Genomic DNA, 22,908 nt, shown 5'->3' with positions numbered 1-22,908 from the left:
TATAACTTTTTGTATTTTTTTTTTTCACTTTAACTTCGTATTTTTTTTAATAAATTAAAATCTTTGTATTGTTGATTGATCAAACCGCTGTGTGGCGCTGTCATCGTGCACGGTCCCAATAAGCTATGCTCGCGAGGTCTACAGCTCACAGAGCCACTAGTTACATTCATTGTCAGCAGTCGGAATCGTCTCGCGAAATTGATGTTATCACTGTTATCAGACTTGAGATGTAATTCCGATCTAAACTGAATGACAAGAATAAATGGATCAATTTGAAGTGTGTACCTATCGCAAGTGTCATCGAGCCATCGCTATACTTCTTCTATCATTTAAAATTAAACTTTAATTTAAACTAGTACGGTTCAATATAGAATGCCTCCGAGCGTACATCCTTCTTTACTTATAAGTAAAGAAGGATGTACGCGAATTAGTATGATATATCATACTTACAACAACAGGCAGCCACTATGACAACCACTCGCCACCACATGTTTATGACTTCTCTAGATTCACTATAACCAATACCTAATAATATCTCAGAAATGACCGATGTTTTTATATGCAAAATCACAATCGATAAAAATGGATTATCTATTAGATATCTGTGGATTATCATTTATATCGTCTGCACAACTAAACTAATTTTTTGTAGTGAAAACTTCTTTAGCGGCGCTGAGCACTTTTTGAGGTGGGGAAAAAATGTTAAACTCGAGACAGCGTAAGACGATCACGTGACCGTAAGACGGACACGTGACCTGATCGAAAAACTGTTACAATGTCATTGAGTTTTTTTTTATTGATTTAAATGTCATCTAGTGAGTTTCCCTCTAACTGGTATTAATATACTCGAGTACTAACGTGATGTGCTTAGGGGTTCAAATAATGCGACGAAATAACGCTAGATGGCGTTAACATCAATTATGCATAATGCTGCAGACATTTTGCACTAGTTATTGAGTTTTCACTTCTGCCGACACTCCCGGAGTCCAACCCGTTGTTTCTTTTTTAATATACCCGACTACTACGGATTTGCCCTTTTGGTCCTTATCAGAAAAACATATCAGATATGGGGGAGTCACCTAGTTTTTATGAATTATCTTTGATGATGACTAATGAGACGCGTGTCTGTGTCATATTACTTGTGGTACTTGGTACTAACACTGCATTTCCACGAGACATGTGCGAGGTAGCCGAGGTGACTTTCAGATGACAACTGCAGCAGCGTTACTGGTCAGAAAGTCTGGGTTCGATCCCCAGTAAGATATAACTTTTTGTATTTTTTTTTTTCACTTTAACTTCGTATTTTTTTTAATAAATTAAAATCTTTGTATTGTTGATTGATCAAACCGCTGTGTGGCGCTGTCATCGTGCACGGTCCCAATAAGCTATGCTCGCGAGGTCTACAGCTCACAGAGCCACTAGTTACATTCATTGTCAGCAGTCGGAATCGTCTCGCGAAATTGATGTTATCACTGTTATCAGACTTGAGATGTAATTCCGATCTAAACTGAATGACAAGAATAAATGGATCAATTTGAAGTGTGTACCTATCGCAAGTGTCATCGAGCCATCGCTATACTTCTTCTATCATTTAAAATTAAACTTTAATTTAAACTAGTACGGTTCAATATAGAATGCCTCCGAGCGTACATCCTTCTTTACTTATAAGTAAAGAAGGATGTACGCGAATTAGTATGATATATCATACTTACAACAACAGGCAGCCACTATGACAACCACTCGCCACCACATGTTTATGACTTCTCTAGATTCACTATAACCAATACCTAATAATATCTCAGAAATGACCGATGTTTTTATATGCAAAATCACAATCGATAAAAATGGATTATCTATTAGATATCTGTGGATTATCATTTATATCGTCTGCACAACTAAACTAATTTTTTGTAGTGAAAACTTCTTTAGCGGCGCTGAGCACTTTTTGAGGTGGGGAAAAAATGTTAAACTCGAGACAGCGTAAGACGATCACGTGACCGTAAGACGGACACGTGACCTGATCGAAAAACTGTTACAATGTCATTGAGTTTTTTTTTATTGATTTAAATGTCATCTAGTGAGTTTCCCTCTAACTGGTATTAATATACTCGAGTACTAACGTGATGTGCTTAGGGGTTCAAATAATGCGACGAAATAACGCTAGATGGCGTTAACATCAATTATGCATAATGCTGCAGACATTTTGCACTAGTTATTGAGTTTTCACTTCTGCCGACACTCCCGGAGTCCAACCCGTTGTTTCTTTTTTAATATACCCGACTACTACGGATTTGCCCTTTTGGTCCTTATCAGAAAAACATATCAGATATGGGGGAGTCACCTAGTTTTTATGAATTATCTTTGATGATGACTAATGAGACGCGTGTCTGTGTCATATTACTTGTGGTACTTGGTACTAACACTGCATTTCCACGAGACATGTGCGAGGTAGCCGAGGTGACTTTCAGATGACAACTGCAGCAGCGTTACTGGGGGCCTATTCTGATTGTAATAACAGGTTATGAATCTGGTCTGGATTTATGGATATGATCTTACAATGTCATAATAACGTTTCAGGTTGTAGGAATGTCACTTTTACGTGGGCGGTGGCCGGCGATGTTAATCAATTGAAATGCCCCTGAAACGATTTTAACACGTATTTCAATTTCATATCGAAAATCTGTCTTGCAATAAAAAGCATCTGATACAAACTACCTACCTAAACCTTAAGAATCACTCTATAAGATTTCATAGGAGAAAACCGCATGCAAATCCGTTCAGCAGTTTTTGAGTTTATCGCGAAATACATACACAGACAGACGCGGCGGGGGACTTATTTGTTTAATAAGATGTAGTGAAACAGTTGAGCAAAAGTATTAAAAAAGGTGTATCGCGTAAATGTACCCATAGCTCTGTTAACCAGCTCTTTATGTAACTTGTTTTATAATTGTGTGAAGAATCCTTATTCTCTTTTCCCTTACAACCCGTCGAGTTCCCGAAGACAAACACAATGTTGCGAGCTTGGAGCAACATCTCAAGGGAATAGGTAATAACCGTTAGTAATATTTAAAAAAACAAGGTATTGAATTATTTACTGTATTCTCGCGCAATAAATTGCACGTAGGTTTTCAATGTAATTTTCGGTTTTCATGCACGGTAGAGTAAAGGTAAACAGAGTGCAAGATATATCATATCGATATCAAATCAATGAAAAGTTTGAATGCCACGAATGGCATTTGATATTCGTTCAAAATAAGGCGTCACAATCACAACAAAGCTAATTGACAATATGACGTGTTGAATGTAGTTGCGTAGATGTATTTGTATAAGTTGTGAAAGGACTCTCTCATTTCAAACATAGACAGAGATAATCATACTATATTTGTCTTACTAGTACTAGCACCCTAAAGAAAAGGATGAGTATAGTTTTTTTGGTTCTTATTTACTGACAAATTGGTTTGACCAACTATAGAATCTCCTTTATAGAATCACCTTAAGGTGACATTTGGAATTTGGATGTTAACTGCAGTGCGTAATAGTTGCGACGTTGATGCTGCCGATGTATGTGTCAATTTCCTTAATAAAATAAGCGAGGGATTGAACGTTTAAGGGTAACATTCCATTTCTGACCGCAGCTGCACTACTGGTACTGAACGCTTCGCTGTTACTGTCAATTTCCATAGTAAAATGAACAGTAGTGCAGCTGTCGTTGGAAATGGACTATCACTTTAAAGATCCCTATGGGTCGAAGTGTATTCGTAAGGGCCCCCGAAAATAATAATAATCACTTTAAATTGCGGCAGTAATGAGGCTATGATCGTCATTTATCCGCTGTAAACGTCGGCTGTCAAGGAGATTGTCAGTGAGAGCGGCCGCGTCAATGCCGCAGCAGTAATGTCGTAACATTAATGAAGCTACAATCGCCATCCGAATATCACCGGTGACAGTCCATTTCCAACCGCAGCTGCACTACTACTGTTCATTTTACTATGGAAATTGACAATAACAGCGACGCGTTCAGTACCAGTAGTGCAGCTGCGGTCAGAAATGGAATGTTACCCTAAAGTTACATTTGGTTGGCGATTGCAGCAGTAACTTAACCCCTTTTTGCATGCAATAAAACATATTTGTTTAAATTTTGAACTATAATAGCTGTCAATAGAGTTGAATATCATATCCGCGATACATATATGGATTCATATGCGGTAAAGAAAACAACCTAACCTGTTGACCTTTTATGTCAGTGTTACTTATATAAAAGTATTTCGTAATCTTAAACTGAAATCATATTTACCTTCAGGTCCTTCAAAGCAATGTCTATTGTTAAATTTATATACGATTTTATATGGATTTAATCTCTAAAGACTTCTTAGGCTCTTGACAAATAATTTAATTTATCTTCATCTTTAAGTACTGAAATCCACAAATGAAAGACAACATTGGGCATTTAACATTTATTATCACAATTTGGAACAATGTTAATAAATCTCGAAACTTCTCAGGAGTTGTACGGGTACGCTCTGCCCGTATTGATCCGGTAAATTCCAGTTCTGAGAAAGAAAGACAATAAATTACAATTTAAACAATTTAAAGGGATCCTACTACGCAACTGCGTTTTGTTACCACAATGGGTTTGATTGAATAAATCGGTAAGTTCTAAATAATACCCATTATTTATTTAATCATTTCTGGATGTATCTGAACATCATTTGAGCTCAATAATTAAACTATGTATATGTAAATAATTTTGCTATACTCGCAACACATCTCGCTCTTTTAACTTAATCATGTTTTATTTGATTATCACTATTATCAGGACCAAGATAAACCCTCTTCAATGGCAAACTAAGTCATGGCATTAAATAAGTATATTCAGATTTGAGAATATGTTGTGGTTTTGATATTGATATGATTCCATTGCTCGTGCTTAGTGTTGCGCGCGAATGCATTGCGAGTATTGCGACGGATATAATTTATAAGACGTCAAAAAGGTTTTTATCTAGAATTCACTCTTTTGCTGAACCCTCTCAGTAATATTTAATTATTTATGTTCATTAAATATAACCCAAATATATACAAAAGCATTTTTGGGTTTTACAATGACACTTGATCTAGGTATAAGGTTCGTAAGATAAATCATGCCAAAGTGCGTAAAATATTTATGCTATCTATCATTATAGCGCATATATTTAGCGCAGGTACCTACTATGGACCCGATACAAGTGAATTACGAAAAAATACCTTTAACCAATCAAGTAAGTATTTTTTTGTATATCCGTTGAAACCTTCGTCATATCCCATTATGAGAGACGTCTCCAATGACCTAGAAACGCCTAGCCTAACAAGCGTATTCAGAAAAGTGCTATATAACACCAATTACGGTGACGGCGCGCTCACTATGATATAACGGGTAACATAGTACCTAAGTCATTTTTTAAATAAAAAGACATACGTTTCTGTATCTTTTTTTATGTCTTTTTATTTTAGTGCTAAAGTTGGCTCAGGACCGCTTCGGCCTCAGTTTCATTTCGTCATCTCCATAAATCGTCCACAGTGCCATGTCGTCAGCCTACAATTCCTAAATCGTCACCTTCCTAACTTGCCTACTTTCTGATATCGTCAATACCACATTTTGTCTAAATTCCTATTTTGACCATAGTGCCAACTCGTCCAATATCTGATATCGTCAATATACCATTTTTGTCTACGTTCCTATTTCGACCAAAGTGCCCACGTAAGAAAGCGGGCGAGATAAGAAAGTGACGATATAGGAATGCTGGCGAATCGGAACAGTAGACCAAATGCGAATGAGAACTACTTAAGAAGTTGCCGAAATGAAACTGAGGCCGAAGCGGTCCTGAGCCCTAAAGTTAAATACTGAAAGATTTAAGATTTCAAATATTATTTATTCGTTTACTGGTAGTGATCCAACTTTGAGTTAAGTAGGAAGGATTTATTTTAATAACATAGGTTAGAAGTAATTGTACATTAAAAAAATAATAAACTAACTTATAAAACTTTATTCTCTGCGGACGGCGCCCACTTGGATGTTTAAGCAAGACACAGAGGACTACGATACCGTGCTCAAACAGGGTCTGGAAGGTCTATTAAACATCCAATTGGTTGATGAACAATGGCGCCAGGCAACACTCCCCATTCGGTATGGGGGTTTAGGTATTCGCCGTAAGCATGACATTGGAATTGTCTCGTTCCTCGCTTCCTCTCATGCTTCGGCGGGCCTTGTTGCGAAGATTCTCTCCGTGAACAGTGGCAACATCTGCCTTCCTTTCCTGCAGGAGGCCCTTGACGAGTGGTCGACTCGGTCGTCTGGTGGGACGCAGCCGGACGATCCTGCTTTGCAGAGACTCTGGGACGACACCTTGTGCGAGCTAACATATTCGCAATTGCTGGCTCAGGCGGTTAGGGTTGAAGATGTGGCTCGTCTTAAAGCGGTAGGACAACCTGAATCGGGCGCCTGGTTGCAGGCACTGCCTTCGCCACATTTAGGGACTCTACTGGACAACGACACCCTGAGAGTAGGAGTCGCCTTACGGCTGGGTTCCAAGGTGTGCGAGCCCCATCGCTGTATATGTGGAATGGCGGTGGAAGCGAATGGGCACCACGGCCTGAGCTGCTCCCGGGCTGCGGGGCGGTTCCCGAGACACCATGCGATCAATGAATTAATACGTCGTACCATGGTCTCGGCGAACGTGCCTTGCATTCTGGAGCCTCAAGGCTTAAGCCGTACAGACGGGAAGCGCCCGGACGGCTTAACGCTGATAGTTCCGTGGGCCAAAGGCCGCTGCATGCTCTGGGATGCAACCTGCGTGAGTACTTTTGCGCCTACTCATCTTGCTCCCGGTAGCCGGCTGGCAGGCGCAGCCGCGGCAAATGCCGCGAGGCTCAAGCGCTTAAAATACGCCAACCTGGAACCAGCGTACGATTTTGTCCCGGTCGCGGTGGAAGCCGCTGGGCCGTGGTGTTCGGAGGCGAAGAAGTTGGTTGGAGACTTGGGGCGGCGTCTACGTGACAGAGGGTGCGATCCACGTTCAGGCTCCTACTTAGTCCAACAGATATCGCTTGCCATCCAGCGCGGTAATGCCGCTAGTATCTTTGGCACTTTTGGGCTGGGTGGGGGTCGGAATGGGGGCGATAAGTAGGTTAGTTTATTAATAGTGTGCTTTTTTTATTTTTTATTTTAAGGTAGTTTTAGTGTCTTTGTTTGTGTTTTTTTTTTTAATTGTATTATTGTATTTAATAATTCATAAATGTTTGACAAAGTAAAATCATGCCAAGTGATAATTTGACCAAATAAATTATATGCGAAGACTTATAAAACTAAATTAAAACTAAAAATTAATACTAAATAAAATTAAATATTGATAAAATAATTTTATGAGTTGCTTACCCCAGTTTAAATAAATCATTGGTATCCAAGGAAACAGCGGGCGCACCGACACATCGATTTCTCGTCATGTCCGTAAGAGAATCACATCGAAGGCCTATCAGGTGGCCACCCATGTCCAATGTCGCCCCGAACAGCTGCCAGGCCCGGTCGTGGTTGCACTGGTTGTTCGAACAGCCTGGTTGACTTGTGCCAGTATTAGCGAATATATCCACTGTACCAATCGTCTCTCTAATGCCAAAAGCCCTTGTGCCCGAGTAATCGGTGTGTACGACCTCGACGTAATTAGCGTCGGTGGCTCGTAAACGACGGGAAAAGGAATCCCAATTTTGCCCGGCGGGAGATAAACCTGTGTAGAGATAAATTTAAAATAGATTTATATAAACTTAAATTTTGATTAAAGGATATAACTGCTGCAGCAGCGTCGCGTTCCTCACCAGTGTGCGTTATACCAGAGGACACGTGAAGAAACCTGCGTGTAGGATTAATTTTTTTCATCCAACAGCGTGGTTGTTTGAAGCTGTTTATTTAGTAGACTAATTTTCTGTATCTAAACAATTAAATAACTTTTCTTGTAATAAAATTACAAGGGTAGATATACCCGTTTTTAATCGACCATTACCAGTTATTCTCTGAACTCGAGCACGCGAATCTCTGCTAACAACTCCAGCAATGTGTGCTCCAATATCAAAGCCCACAATATGAACCAGGCTACGATCAATCTTGTTCGCAGCCTCCAGTTGTACTATCAAAGCGATGATATCGTCGGCGACAAATGGTACCGCGTTGGTTGCTGTTGCATAATCCATAGAAGCAACTAAAGCCCAGTCTACTAAAATCACTGTCAGCTGACGATCGCTTGATATAAACGCTGAAAATAAGCCATGGTTAGTTTGTGTAGTTTAACCATTATTCTAAAAACTTATATCTCAGTTAAACCTATACTTAAATAGGTACTCTAGTGTAGGACGCAGCTGTCCCATGTTTATTGCATACGAGTATGAAGGTAAACTTTTCGATTTAAATCACAAGATATCAGACCCTGTCAAGAGAGTATAAGAGTGACGGGTCAGCATTTGCTTATTGACTACTTGGAGTGGCAATTCTCCGCTTGTAAGGTAAAGGACGCAACAAAAAACCTAGAACAAGATCAAGCTTAAGACGATCTTATAAAAAAACTGTTTAGCAAAAAAGTTTACAATTAGTAGCTAATTGCCATGGCGCGATTTTTTTTTACAGAAATCACCTCTTCTATTTAACACAATATTTACGTCCTTTTTAGTGTTCCGTACAAAACTTTGTTCACGGAACACTTATAGGATCACTTCGGTCTTGCAAATCAGTTAAATGCGTTTTTCTCAGAGACCCTTTGTTTCTACTGTAATCAGCAATGTCAAGTTTTCGATTTAGGTCATAAAAAGGCAGACGTTCGGTTCTTTTTGGTAATCATACTACAACATTATATCTCTATTATTGTCTAAGAAAAATACCTATACCCGTGGAACCAGTACAATACTTGAGAATATGGATTATTAGGAGTACCTATATTATCTAAGAAATTTGCAATTCTTACATAATCGTAGCGTTTGGCCAAACTCGCTGAAGGCTGAACTGTCCCGCCCGTGAATGACTATAGCGACGTTCTGTGACCCGTCGAGGAATTCCAGTTCATTGACGGCAGATTCCGTGTTAACTAAATTAATGTATTCGGTGCCATTGACGACGAGCCCCCTGTCAATTAATGTCAATTAAATTTAATTCATAGTTATAACTATCCATAGATAGCTCCTATAGGAGCTATCTTAATTTATATTATATATAGAAAAGTATTTGTAACACTATTTAATATATCGTCTTTATTAGCAGTTCTTCTGCGAAAGATTCTGGGGCCGACAAAAACGGAAGACGGGAGGTGGAGAGTCAGGAAGAACTTAGACGACCTGGTCTCCGTACCCAATATTATTGGAGAGACCAATGCGGCTAGGCTTCAGTGGCTCGTGACTAATTTATAACCGCAGGTACCGTTGCCATTAGGTATTAAAGCGCACGAATTGTTATTCTACAATATTTACCTAATGTATAATATATTCAATAAATAAACCTACTGTAGGTACATCACTAAATATTCGCAACGGTTCAAAGGAGTACTCCTCAATCAAGGGTCTTTTGCTTTGCATATTATATTCTGATATATTTCCAGTTTATTTTGATCCTTGAATGAGCTTACCATGAGGATACGTAGTATCTGTTGAGAGTTCCTAAGAAACGTGATCCAACTCTTTGGTCCTGGCGTACTGTCTCACTTTGACTTCCTGATACTGAAATCATTAATATTATTCAGAACATTTTCTGAGGCTTTTAGGAACTGTTCGGGCGAGAAACTAATATTTTGTCCCTGTGAAGTGGTAGAGCTCAATAGAAAAATATTAATATTGAACAAAAATCCTGTCCTATTGAAACTTTTAAGGTTTCTTAGTGAGGGTGTTAAGTGAAATGACCTTTTTTTGCTTGATTAAAGCATGAAACTTGGCACAGTTGTTCCTTATATCAAAATAAGCCGATTAAGATCGGTAGCCCGAGGGAGCCCCCGCTTAAGCCCGAGAGGGGGGGGGGTCAAGTAGCGCCCCGCCCGGCTTCATTCTAAAAATTCTAACAGGCCCCGTTTAGCTAATAGGTCATATTTGGTATCAATTTCGGATAAATAAATAACGTAGAATTCATTTCTGGTATAAAAAATTGCAATTTGTTGAAAAAAATAATAAAAAAACACAAAAAATCTAATTTTTCAAGTGTAATTTTTGTTTTTTATTTATTGTCAAAATTAAACTGCTTGGTTTTTCTACATACAAAAAATATGACAATAAAGCCTATTTAATGCAGATTTTAAAAACATAACTTTTACTAACCTTTATTAAAAGAAAATTGCATAAAAAAAACTTATATCGTCTCGCGCCGGTGAATATCTTTTTACCGACATCGGCATCGATATAGACAACATCCGAAGTGCACACTCTGGAGACCGATTAAATGTATTGTTTATTGTTGTAGATTCTATTATAAAGATAGAAAAGCGTACAATTTTTTTTAATGTGTCGTTCAGTGAAAAAGGGACCTTAAAAAAATTATCACAGCCAGCCTCGTGTTTGTATAGAAGCATACTCGTATTTAGTTAGTGCCAACCACTCCATGGACTCCATGGTCCCTGTTCTCAATTAATAAGAAGTAAACTGTAAGTATTCTTTAATATACTTGCTTATTACATTATACCACACTTTAATTTTGCGTCTTGTGTATTAATACAGTTCCTTCCCCCGACACATGAATGGGTACATTTCGTCATTCACGTATATATGTCAGTTTCAACCATATTCTGGCCACAGTAGGGTTGTCAGAACAGTTTGGAAACAGTCGTCTGCTCCTTGCTTTCATTCCCAAGAAGACGGACTGAGCAAGTTTAAAGAGGAACTAAAGTCTGACCCCAAACATATAATCCTATCCTGATAAGGCTGCTTCTATTTCAGTAGTCGATTCATGTAAAGAATTATTTCGGGCATTTTTTAATTATTTAGCAACGGCTTTATCTGTAAGTATCACTTTACTTTGCTTTACAAGGTTACAAATACAAATACAAATACAAATAATTTATTGAGAAAAGTATAGTACAGTGGTTGCTCTTAAAGACTAAGAATTTATAAAGACAAGTGATTTACAAATGCCTGAACTAGGATTCCCTGTGTTTCAGGCAGCGAAGGACAATATTAACTATTTATTAATTATTCACTTAATTATAAACTATAAGTAGTACACAATATAAGTCTTATTACCTAAACAAAAAGTAGGTTCTTAAGTATTAAATATCAGAATACAGTAGGCAGTAGGTAATCATTTTACGACTATTAGTAAGTTCTCTGTATCATCGTACGTCATTTTTTGAAAGGCGCGTCGTAGAGTATTCTTGCAACAAGCATAGCTAAGTGGGTATAAGTCTAGTGTTGCATTTAACCTGTTGTACAAAAATGGGCCCAAAAAGACAAAGAATCTAGATGAAAATACGTATTTTCTTTGTACGGTTTGCATGCATATAATATCTTTGCGCCTTTTATTTCTATAATCAGTGTTGAAAGGAGTTCTGGCGTGCTGCTTTAGTACTGTGCTTAATATATATAATTGACGAACAGTTAGTACTTCACATGATTTATAAAGGAGGTCAGTAGGGTATAGGAATGGGCGGGAAGTGGCTACCTTTAATAAGGCTCTTTGAGCTCTTTCTAGGGTGAGTAGTGTAGTTTTAGCTGTGCCACCCCAAGACGAGATGCAGTAAGTTAGTATCGATTGACATAGCGCAAAGTATACTTGTTTGATTAAATTTGAATCAGCGATTGAACGAAGTTTTTTTAAATATAAACATTAACTTTCGAACTCTATTGCACAATGCTTCAATGTGATATTTAAAAGAGAGGGTTTCGTCTATCATGACTCCCAAATACTTGATTTTGTCAGTAATAGCTAGAGATTGACATGAGCAGAGATTATTCGAGTTTTCCTTACAGTTATGTGCGTAAAGTTTGAGGTTATGTGCGACCGGATCTGTTTTCCGCATGGAAAATCTTATAAAATTCGTTTTGTCGGAGTTCAGTGTTAGTAGATGCAGTTTTAGCCAGTTAGTTACAGCATCAAATCCGCGTTGAGCGTACTCGTAGGCCTCGTTTGTTGACTTTGCGGAAAAAAGTAGGGCAGTGTCATCTGCGTAGGAAATGATTTTGCCACTATCTATTTTTAGGTTGCATAGGTCATTAATATAAATCAAAAATAGGGTCGAGGCCAAAACGCTGCCTTGGGGCAAGCCAAAAGGAGTGTTTTCTAAATCGGAACTTATGATGTTATCTATTTTTACGCATTGAGTACGTCCGTCTAGGTAGCTCGCGATTAATCTATGCTGTGTTCCTCTAATACCTAGTGTTTCGAGCTTGTGCAGTAAAATGGGAGTAGAAACAGTGTCAAATGCTTTTGCGAGGTCCAGGAAGATGCCAATTGTCTTGTTACCCTTGTCTAATTCCTGAACTAGATAGTCAGTCAATTCGTGTACAGCATCTGCGGTTGATAATTTTGGCCTAAAACCAAACTGTGTCTTTGCCAAAAAGGCATTCTTCTCGAGATATTGTACAAGTCTGTTATTAATAATTTTTTCTAGGATTTTGGATGTCGCTGGTAATAGAGAAATCGGTCTATAATTTGTTACTTGAGCTTTGCTACCAGATTTGTGGATAGGGACTACAACGGATTTTTTCAAACATTTCGGAAAAATTCCTTCAGAGATGCATTTTTGAAATATGTGTGTTAGCGGTGGAACTAGGATGTGTCTGAAGGTCTTTATTATTTTGTTCGAGATGCCATCCCAACCAACCGCGGAATCCTCTTTTAAGTTCATGATAATTCTGTCAACCTCAGTTTCATCCGTATTCAATAACACAAAAGATTTGGAAGATTTGTTTGGTTCGGATAGCAATCTTGAAGGGAGTGGCGATGAAAATCCCTGGACTTTTTCAGCCAGGTTTTTGCCTATGTTAACGAAAAACTCATTTGTGTTATTTGCAGCCAACAATTCGGACGGACCTGCTTGCAGCAAACTTGCGGATGATTCACGTTGTTTTGCTGTGTGTGTTACGTTTTTAAGATGTTTCCAAACTAATTTAATAATAATAATAATAATAATAATAAGGAAAGGAAGGAAAGGAAAAAAAACATACAAAGGAAAATGATAACACGAAGTAAAGCGCGTTCACAAGCGTCAATCACAATCAACGCACGCCCACCACCCTCGCCCGCCTCGTCCGTCTCCTCGCAACCGTCGTCGGGCGATGAATTCGCTACCGCGCCCGACACCAGCGAGTCGAGCGACGAGTGCGGGCCGCCGCCGCCGCCGCCACGACCACCTGCGCGACGAGGGCGGCCACCGCTGCCGGCACGCTTGGGGCCTGCGGGACATCCTGCCCCGCCCACGGCTCCCGCTACCGGTGGTGTAGTGCGTCGCATGCGATGGTCTCAAACCATAAATGAGAACGTCATGCGCGCCTACTATGGGGCTACAGAGGGGGGAACCAACTTATGCGCCTATCGTGTCCGAATGCTTCCACTGTTTCAGGCACTTGAACCAACCATCACCGTGTCGGAGCAACGATTATCGGATCAGGTGCGCGTCATTCAGCGGCTAAAGCGGTTGGATGACTCGACACTTGATCGGCTTCGCCTGGAGGCTCTCTCTGCTTGCGCGGCCTCCACCTCGGCGCAGGACCCGCCCGCGACGTCGCCGAATCCGGTACCCACACCCGACCGGGCGCCGGGGGTAGCGCGGGTGGATCTCAACGCCGACGAGGAGGAGATCGCGCAGAGTGAGAGTAGTACAGCCAATGAGCATCTGAGGAGGACTCTGGATGAGGCGATTACGCAGTATCGCTCCACTCCCAACACTAGGCCACGATTACCACGTTTGCCTATGAATAGACGCAATATAGCGCTAATGGGAGCCCTAAATGCTTTACTAGAGCCATATCTACGGACTAGTAAAGATTTAGTTGATACGCACGCGATCATGTATTGCGGAGCCATCGCGGCGTGCCGTGTTGCACGAGTCAAGTTTCCGGACTCTGAACGTGCACCTAGGACCGCCGGAGGTGCCCCCGCATGGCAAATACGGATCGAGCGACGTATCAGCTCCTTTAGGACTCTTATCGCAAAGCTGATCTGCTTCAGGGGGGGCAACAATCGCCCCCGAGTAATGCGCTTTGTAAACCAGGCGTTCGCGGGGACGGATATCAGGCCCCGCGACTACATGGCCAACGTTATGGAGCGTATCGACTTTCTAAAGCAGAAAGTCTATGCATGGGCAAACCGTATTCGCCGCTACAGAGAGCGTGTGGATCGATTCCAGCAGAATCGTCTTTTCCAGAGTGACCAAAGGAAGGTGTACCGAAGGTGGGAGGAAACCAACCTTCGTGTGTCCGACATGCAGCCGCCGGATCCTACTGTCATGACTGACTTTTGGCGTAGCATCTGGTCGGTGCCTGTCGGACACACCGAGGGGAGTTGGATGAATGTTGTCGAGCGTGAGTGCGAGTCCATCGAACCTATGGGGGTAGTCACTATCACCCCCGATGACGTAAGTTGTGCCATCCGCACGTCCCAGAACTGGAAAAGTCCTGGGCCGGATGGATTGCACAACTTCTGGCTAAAATGGTTCCGATGCTCGCACTCGTGCTTGGCAGCACAATTTCAACAAGCCCTCGAGCTTGGTTCTCTCCCACCTTCCTTAACAACTGGTGTTACCTTCCTGCTCTATAAGTCCGGTAGTACCACGGAAGCGAAGAATTACAGACCCATCACGTGCTTACCTACACTCTATAAGCTCCTTACATCCATTTTGAGGACAAAAATCAACGCGCACATTGTCGCTAACAATATTTTGGCCCCCGCTCAAAATGGATGTAGGGTTGGGTCCCGTGGTACTAAAGAGCTCCTCCTCATAGACATGACCATTTGCCAACAAATCCGGCGGAACAAGGAGGCCCTCTCAGCCGCTTGGATTGACTATAAGAAGGCCTATGATTCGGTGCCTCATTCATGGCTGGGGAGGGTCTTAGAGCTGTATAAAGTTGATGCAGCTTTGAGAGCCTTTCTAAGCGCGTGTATGAGGCAGTGGAACACAGTCCTTCGTCAACCAGGAAGCGGAGATGACCGCCCTGGCCCGCAGGATTTCATAAGGATTGAGCGAGGAATATTTCAGGGTGATAGTCTGAGTCCCCTATGGTTCTGTCTAGCTCTGAATCCCCTCAGCACCCTGCTGAAGGATTTGGGACTAGGTTGCCGGCTTCGGAGAGAGGGTGAAGTCATTTCTCACCTTCTGTACATGGATGACCTCAAATTATTTGCACCAAATAACCAAGACCTGAAGGAGCTACTGAAAACCACCGAAGTCTTCAGTAGTGCCATCAACATGGAGTTTGGTGTCGATAAATGTGCGGTTATGCATGTACAGCGGGGGAGGGTTGTAAATTCAACAAATTTACAACCTTCTGAGACAATGTCTTTCAGATCTATCTCTGAATCAGAAACCTATAAATACCTTGGTATGTCACAGTCGTTGGGTTTTGAGGACGAGGGTATTAGACGGCCGGTGAAGGAGCGCTTTTTCAGTCGGCTCACAAAAGTCCTTAACAGTCTTTTGTCAGGAGGCAACAAAGTGCGCGCCTTCAACGCCTGGGTAATGCCCCTACTCACATACTCCTTTGGCATACTAAGGTGGACTCAGACCGAGTTGGATGCCCTGGATCGGAGAGTCCGATCACTGCTCACCGCACATCGCATGCTACACCCACGCTCGTCAGTTATGAGATTGTACATTCCACGGAAATGTGGAGGCCGAGGCTTCCTAAACGCCAAGGATCTCCACAACCGCGAGGTGTACAATCTCAGGAATTATTTCCTTAACAACGAGTGTGGGATGCATCGTGATGTGGTGGCAGTAGACAGGAACCTCACGCCGCTCTCCTTGGCAAACGAGAACTGGCGCAAACCTGTGGTACTAAGTACTGCGGATCGCAAGGCGGCATGGGAGAGTAAGGTGCTACACGGGCGGTTCTACAAGGCCCTCACGGGACCCGATGTGGACCTGCTCGCGTCGGTGAACTGGTTACGATTCGGGGACCTCTTCGGAGAAACCGAGGGTTTTGCCTGTGCAATTGCGGACGAAGTAATGATGACGAACAACTATCGGAAATATATCCTGAAGGACGGTACGGTCGACATTTGTCGGGCATGCCGCCGTCCCGGAGAGTCACTCAGGCATATCATTTCCGGTTGTTCTCATCTTGCTAACGGCGAGTACTTGCACAGACATAATCTCGTAGCCAGGATTATTCACCAGCAGCTTGCTCTCCTATACGGCCTTGTGGACCGCGAAGTACCGTACTACAAGTATTCACCTGCGCCAGTTCTCGAGAATGGTCGTGCCACGCTCTATTGGGATCGATCTATCATCACTGACAGGACTATTGTAGCCAATAAGCCTGACATTGTGATAATAGATCGAGCGCAACGCCGGGCCGTGCTCGTTGACATCACCATCCCCCATGATGAGAATCTCGTGAAAGCCGAGAAGGACAAGTCCAGTAAGTACCTAGACTTGGCTCACGAGATAACCGCCATGTGGGATGTTGATTCGACGATCATTGTTCCGATAGTTGTTTCAGCGAACGGTCTAATAGCGAAGAGTCTCGACCAACATCTTGAGAGACTCTCGCTAGGTGGTTGGATCAAGGGCCAGATGCAGAAGGCGGTGATCTTGGACACGGCGCGGATAGTCCGCCGGTTCCTGTCTCTGCAGCCCTGACCACCGGTAGCTTGGGCCTTGCCCCGCTGCTGGCGGCACCCTAGGTTAGGTTTTTTATAATGTGTTTATATGTATTTTGTATTGTTTTTGTAAGTGTTTTTGTATTTTATTTTTATATCCATATTATAAAATAACCTAACCTAAGATCAGAAATAAATAAAGATAATAATAATAATATTCTTTATTGTGCACCATACAATTAAAAATACACAGAAATTAAATAGAGATTAAAAGCTAGGATTACTGTTTTTTCCAGCAATTTCCAGTTGTTTTTTGTCGTAGTTTGTTTTTATGTTTTTCAGTAAGTTGGTACAAAAGTTACGATATCTTTTATACGTCAGTTGCAATATAAGATTGTCTGGATTTGCTTTAGCTTTCAAGTGTAGTTTATCCCTGTGTCTCACAGATCGAAGAAGTCCCGTGGTTATCCATGGTTTTTTGTTAAAATTCTTGCTATTTAAACGAGTCTTATTAGTGTTACGTAAAATTGCTTGCTGGACATTTTTGGTCAAGTACAGCATACTATTTTCTGCATCAGCAGAATTATAAACGGGGCCAAAGTCAATATTGCGTAAATCATCTCCAAGTTTGTTTATATTTAATTTATTGACAAATTGCGTGCGCGTGCATGTACTACGTGATTTACGATAGAGGGTTAGTAGGGCAGCTCTGTGGTCGGTCACTGTAGAGTTAGTAACAAGTGCTAACGCCGAAGAATTAGATTTTACCATAATATGATCTAAGCATGACCCGCTTTGATGTGTAGGAAGCGTGTGCGCTGGGAGTAAGCCATGAAAAGAACACAGGTTAAGATAGCTTTGGGCTGTCAGCGAGGATTCGCTGTTTTCAGATAGAATGTTAATATTAATATCTCCTATCAATACTATATTTTTGAAGGATGTTAGTTTACTTAGATTTTCATCCAGGGACTTGATAAAATTATTGGTATCTCTAAAGGAGGGGGGTCTATATAAGGCTAATACTGCAGTATCTGATCCGATTTTAATTAAGAGCCGATTGCAATCTAGTATATGGGGTTCCACAACTGTGATATTTAAATTATTTTTTTACATAAACTACTACCCCGTCATTTTGGTTATAATTATACTTAGTGCTATACGAAATGTAACCGGGCATATTTGGTAGATTGGTATGAGTACTAAGCCAGCATTCAGTCAAGACAATGATGTCACAAGTAATATCTAGTCTTTGTTGAAATACATTAAAATTATCGAAGTTTTTGCAGATACTCCGTATGTTTTGTGTTAAAATTGATAATGGACTTCGACAGCGACGAACATGTTGTTTGCAGGTTTCGACATCGCAGGCTTTAGACTCTGATACAGAGAAACTATCTAGGTCAGAAAATATGATATTGTTCATAGGTAGTTAAACTAATGAAATAAGAAGTGCTATATAAGTATGTAGAAAGTTAGCGCTCCTAGGCGCCTTCATAATCTATAGAGTTTAAATACCTTTTTTCGGCCATTTTTCTAGCTGGGCAGTCGGCTTCGCCTGTTTGGTGGTTGCATGGTTTCTTGTAGTGCGAGCATGTTGCACATTTTGGTGCTTCGTCCTTTTTTGTGCATTCCTTGAATGAGTGACCCGCTTCGCCGCAGTGGCCGCAGATGTTGGTCTCCATTTTGCAGGTCTTCGCTGCATGATTGTAAAGCTGACATTTGAAACAGCGCGTCACCAAGGTGAAATCCCTAACAGGGCAGGATGACCAATTCACAAAAACTCTGTCGTTCGTAATTAAGGCCTTGCGTATCGCTCCAGAAACTTCAATTATATAATTACAGGTCTCGGCGTCCTTTTTTCCGGATTTGTGACTGAGCTTAGTGGAAGACATAAATTTTTCGAGCGACCAATCTTGTAATTTATCGGCTAAGTTTTGATTGAAAATGCACTTGAGGACTTCAGTTTCCTGCATGTCCGCGGGAACTCCAATGACTACAATTCTGGGCTTGCGTTTTTGTGGCTCGTCAACGGTGAGTCCAGAGGTCGTAAGCTGCGCCGATTGCTTCAGTTTTATGACGTCTTCTTTTGAGTCAGTGCTTATCACTACACCGCCGTTTTTGATCTTGCGCAACCCTCTCACGTGCAGCTTCATTTCTTCGGGCCGGATAATCTTTTGAACGAGAGATTTTGTCTCCTCACTCGATTTTAACTTGTCGACCGGATAGATTGCGACTGAGCTAATGTTAGATGGTTGAACGTACCTCGTTCCATTTTTCTTAAGGGCGTCGGCAAACGATACAGGTCCCGAAACTTGTCGGCTGGATTCCTCAATTGATTCCTTTAGTTCTTGGATGCGTTTTACGAGGTCCATCTTTTCCTGATGCGCTTGGCGAGACTGATATGCTTGGACTGCGTGGCTTTTTAGAGATTGGTATTCAATAGCCATTTGTGAGGCTAAGTGGTTCACGCTGCGACACAGGTTGTTGATTCTGAGCTTCTGGTCAGTGTTGAGTTTACCTTCTGCAGATGTAGAGCATACGTCGTGGAGGTTCAGTTCGATCTTTTTCAGCCAGGTCTGGATGTCACTCGTGGGAATTACCTTCGGGGGCTCTTCTTCCTGCTGCATGTTTGCTGGTGCGGGCCCGGGCGGGCCGGGCTGCGGCGTGGGCGTTGAGGGCGGGCTGCGGCGTGTTAGTCCACTCCGGTTAAATGGACTATTCTCCGACATTTTTCGCTTACACCTGTTTACTCCACTTATACATTATACTGTAGCCGTAGGTCGGGGTAGATGACTAATGACCCAGATAATGCACGATTGAAATGCAGACAATCACGAAATTATGCACGTGAATAATTAATTATTTTAATAAATACGTCCGATCTCATTGACGGCTCATTGACGAAAAAAAAAGAAGGTTATTTCGCCTATCATCATATAAAGGTATAATAAAGTTTTGGCGAATGCTATTTATTTACTGATATTGCTCCATCCTGTAGGAGCTTGAATCCTTGTATCGGCCAGGCTAAAAAGGGTCCATGCTTAGATCTCACTTTTATACACCTTATATTAAATGGGGAACCCGGGTTCAAATTCTAGAAGGCATTTATTTGTCTGTTTATCGTGAATACTTGTTCCTGAATTACCTATGGATGTTTTGAGTGTATGTATAAAATATATATGATATATATCATGTAGTACCCACATCACAAGTCTTATTGAGCTTACAGTATTACAAGGTCGATCGAGAGAATGCTTGGAATACGAGTACGACTCCTGGTTTTTCAGGGCCCGATAGAAATAAATTAGAGTTTAATTTACCATGACGGTAAGCTTCACTTATAACCATCTTTTAGTGAAACTCATTTCTTTACCACTAGGTAAATCATTTTGAGACACTGTGTTGACAAAACTTCGAAGAGTTAAAAGTCCTTATTTATGCCATCGCGAAATTGTGTAGAGAAACATGTCACAAGTAATGTTCCTCGTGAGATTCCGAATACTCCAAGAACCATGAAAAGTCCGATTCATTTAATATGATGGCCCTAGTTGCAGATGCTGTAAAACAGTCATTGCAAGGTATTGATACGCACAGTAGACACGAACGTAGTCATAGCAGCTAGACTAGATTCATGCGTACGAATATTTCCCCAACTACAGGAATTGTGGGCTCACGTTGACACAGTGGAAAACACAATTATATCACATGACACACCATTTCATCCAGGTCAGGGAATTATATTTTAAGCTAATAAAATTATCTATTCTATAAGCTAAGTAAACTATATTTTATTTACCCTAAAAGAGCGGAAGTCTTACCCCTGTTTCGAGCATTCAGTGGAAAGGGGAGAAAAAGTGAATTCGAAGCATGGAATCTGTTCAGAGTTCATCCAAACCACTACAAGGATTCAAGCTCTTACAAGATGGAGCAATAGCAGTGGCTAAAAGCATTCCCCTAAAATACTAAAATGTTATTATATGATCGGTAATAAGTGCAATATTGAAGAAGGCAAGTTATACCGGGATATTGAAATGAAGAGTTGTATAATGTTATACCTGTTCTATGAGATTAAGTCACTGCTAAATTATTTTATTATTAAATTCCATAATGTATACCTACTTCTAACAAAAGGGAGCCATATAAATGCCCTATTACGCGCAGTGTACCGAGGGGTTGATGTTTAGGTTCAGACGTTAGTTCGTCGTCAAACTTGCTCAGTCCGTCAGACTTCTTGGCAATGGAAGCAAGAAGCAGACGACGGGTTCCACACTGGTCTGACACCTGCTTTGGTCAGAATATGGTTGAAACTGACCAGAAGTAAATGCAAACAGGAATAAAAAACGCGATGCAACTACATGAATGATGAAATGTACGCATTTATGTGTCTGGGGAAGGAACTGTATTACGACACAAGACGCAAAATTAAAGTGTGGTAGGGTAATTCGCCAGTAACTGGCCACTTTTAGTAACTGGCCACCCAAAACCAAAAATTCTGTTTAGGCTAGCCAGTGGCCAGTTATTGAAAGCTGGCCAGTTTTTGGAACATTATACTAAAATGAATTCTGTTTATAGGTGAATAGAATTCATTTTTAGTTTAGAGCGGCTAGTTATTAAAGCGGCCAGTTACTGGCAAATTATTCTATAATGTAATAAGTAAGTAGATTAAATAATACTTACAGTTTACTTCTTATTCATTGAAAACAGGGACCATGGAGTCCATGGAGTGGTTGAAATTAACTATGCTTCTATACAAAAGAGAGGCTCTATGAAAATTTTTTCCAAGGTCCCTTTTTTCACTGAACGACACATTTTTTTTCTAATCAAATATTATGTACGGCTTTCTATCTTTAATATATGATCTACAATAATAAACAACACATTTAGTCGGTCTCCAGAGTGTGTACTTCGGATGTTGTCTATATCGATGCCTATGTCGGTAACAAGATATTCACCGGCGCGGGACGATATGTTTTTTTAATGCAATTTCTTTTTCATAAAGGTAAGTAAAAGTTATGTTTTTAAAATCTACATTAAATAGTCTTTATCGTCATATTTTTTGTATGTAGAAAAACCAAGCAGTTTAATTTTGACAATAAATAAAAAACAAAAATTATACTTGAAAAATTAGATTTTTTGTGCTTTTTTATTATTTTTTTCAACAAATTGCAATTTTTTATACCAGAAATGAATTCTACGTTATTGATTTATCCGAAATTGATACCAAATATGACCTATTAGCTAAACGGGGCCTATTAGAATTTTTAGAATGAAGCCGGGCGGGGCGCTACTTGACCCCCCCCCCCCCTCTCGGGCTTAAGCGGGGGGTCCCTCGGGCTACCGATCTTAATTGGCTTATTTTGATATAAGGAACAACTGTGCCAAGTTTCATGCTTTAATCAAGCAAAAAAAGGTTCGACCTTTTTTTGTTACTTAAAACCTTAACTATCTAAGCTTTTCCATTATATTTGTAAGGTTTTATGAACATCGGTGGCTCGTAGCATTTAGGTAGCATTTGTCGTTTCTGACAGACTAGTGATGTGACCAATATCACTGTGTACGAGTCGAGCAAAGGAACCGTTTAATAGGTAAGAGCCAATTTGTGATATACAGTTAATATTTTTTTCAAATGTTTCGATGTTATTCTGCGCCTTATTTATAAGAAAATAATACCTAAACTTTGGCTCACGTGATGATGTGATGAGTAGAACAATCTTCTTCTTCATCTTATGTAATGTTGTAGCGTTATTGATGTTCGCTTTGATTTCAACTTCTAAATTCTAAGGTTCACGATAGTCGCGAGAAAGACTCGTAACAATTACTGAATCAATGACAATGCCATACTATTGACGATACCTACAGCAATGTTAAAACGATGTACGTAAGTAATGGGTAAGTATTCATTTGTTATTTTATCGTACCTGAGTAGTACTGAGAAGACACTTGAAAAATGTGTCTTGTCATCACTAATAGTGCTACTTAAATTGCCATAAGTCATCGATGTACGAGTATGTAATTATGATAAAACGTCACATATGAATTATTATTTTTTAACTTACGGTATATAGCGAGTATGATAAATACACACTTGTCACTCAACATTTTGAACCTGGAGATACTAAAAATAATGTTGTTGCGATTACCTTAGTCAATACTTTTAT

General features: G+C 40.6%; 2 protein-coding genes across 2 annotated transcripts in view; both read right to left on the bottom strand.

The window, feature by feature from the left end:
* The window catches only part of LOC134662675 (uncharacterized), a 30,267-nt gene extending 7,418 nt beyond the window's left edge, over positions 1-22,849 (bottom strand). Inside the window, exons 1-6 of the mRNA XM_063518946.1 lie at positions 22,807-22,849; positions 9,633-9,723; positions 8,979-9,136; positions 8,028-8,276; positions 7,409-7,754; positions 6,553-6,722 (exon numbers count right to left, since the gene is read on the bottom strand). Of these exons, the coding sequence (XP_063375016.1) occupies positions 6,553-6,722; positions 7,409-7,754; positions 8,028-8,276; positions 8,979-9,136; positions 9,633-9,723; positions 22,807-22,849 (1,057 nt within the window). The remainder of the gene's footprint in view (positions 1-6,552; positions 6,723-7,408; positions 7,755-8,027; positions 8,277-8,978; positions 9,137-9,632; positions 9,724-22,806) is intronic.
* LOC134662935 (uncharacterized) lies at positions 17,528-19,479 on the bottom strand. The gene has a single exon (XM_063519239.1). The coding sequence runs from the start codon at positions 19,477-19,479 to the stop codon at positions 18,232-18,234; it is 1,248 nt and encodes a 415-aa protein (XP_063375309.1). The 3' UTR covers positions 17,528-18,231.
* Positions 22,850-22,908: the final 59 nt, after the last annotated feature.

The sequence above is a fragment of the Cydia amplana genome, chromosome 3 (genome assembly GCF_948474715.1).
Source record: "Cydia amplana chromosome 3, ilCydAmpl1.1, whole genome shotgun sequence".
NCBI lineage: Eukaryota > Metazoa > Arthropoda > Insecta > Lepidoptera > Tortricidae > Cydia > Cydia amplana.
Note: the sequence above shows the minus strand (reverse complement) of the source record. Positions and strands in the feature narration are given on the sequence as shown.

What these genes read in the sequence shown, in the direction of transcription:
- LOC134662935 (XM_063519239.1), bottom strand. Translation starts at nt 19,479, where the DNA reads ATGTCGGAGAATAGTCCATTTAACCGGAGTGGACTAACACGCCGCAGC.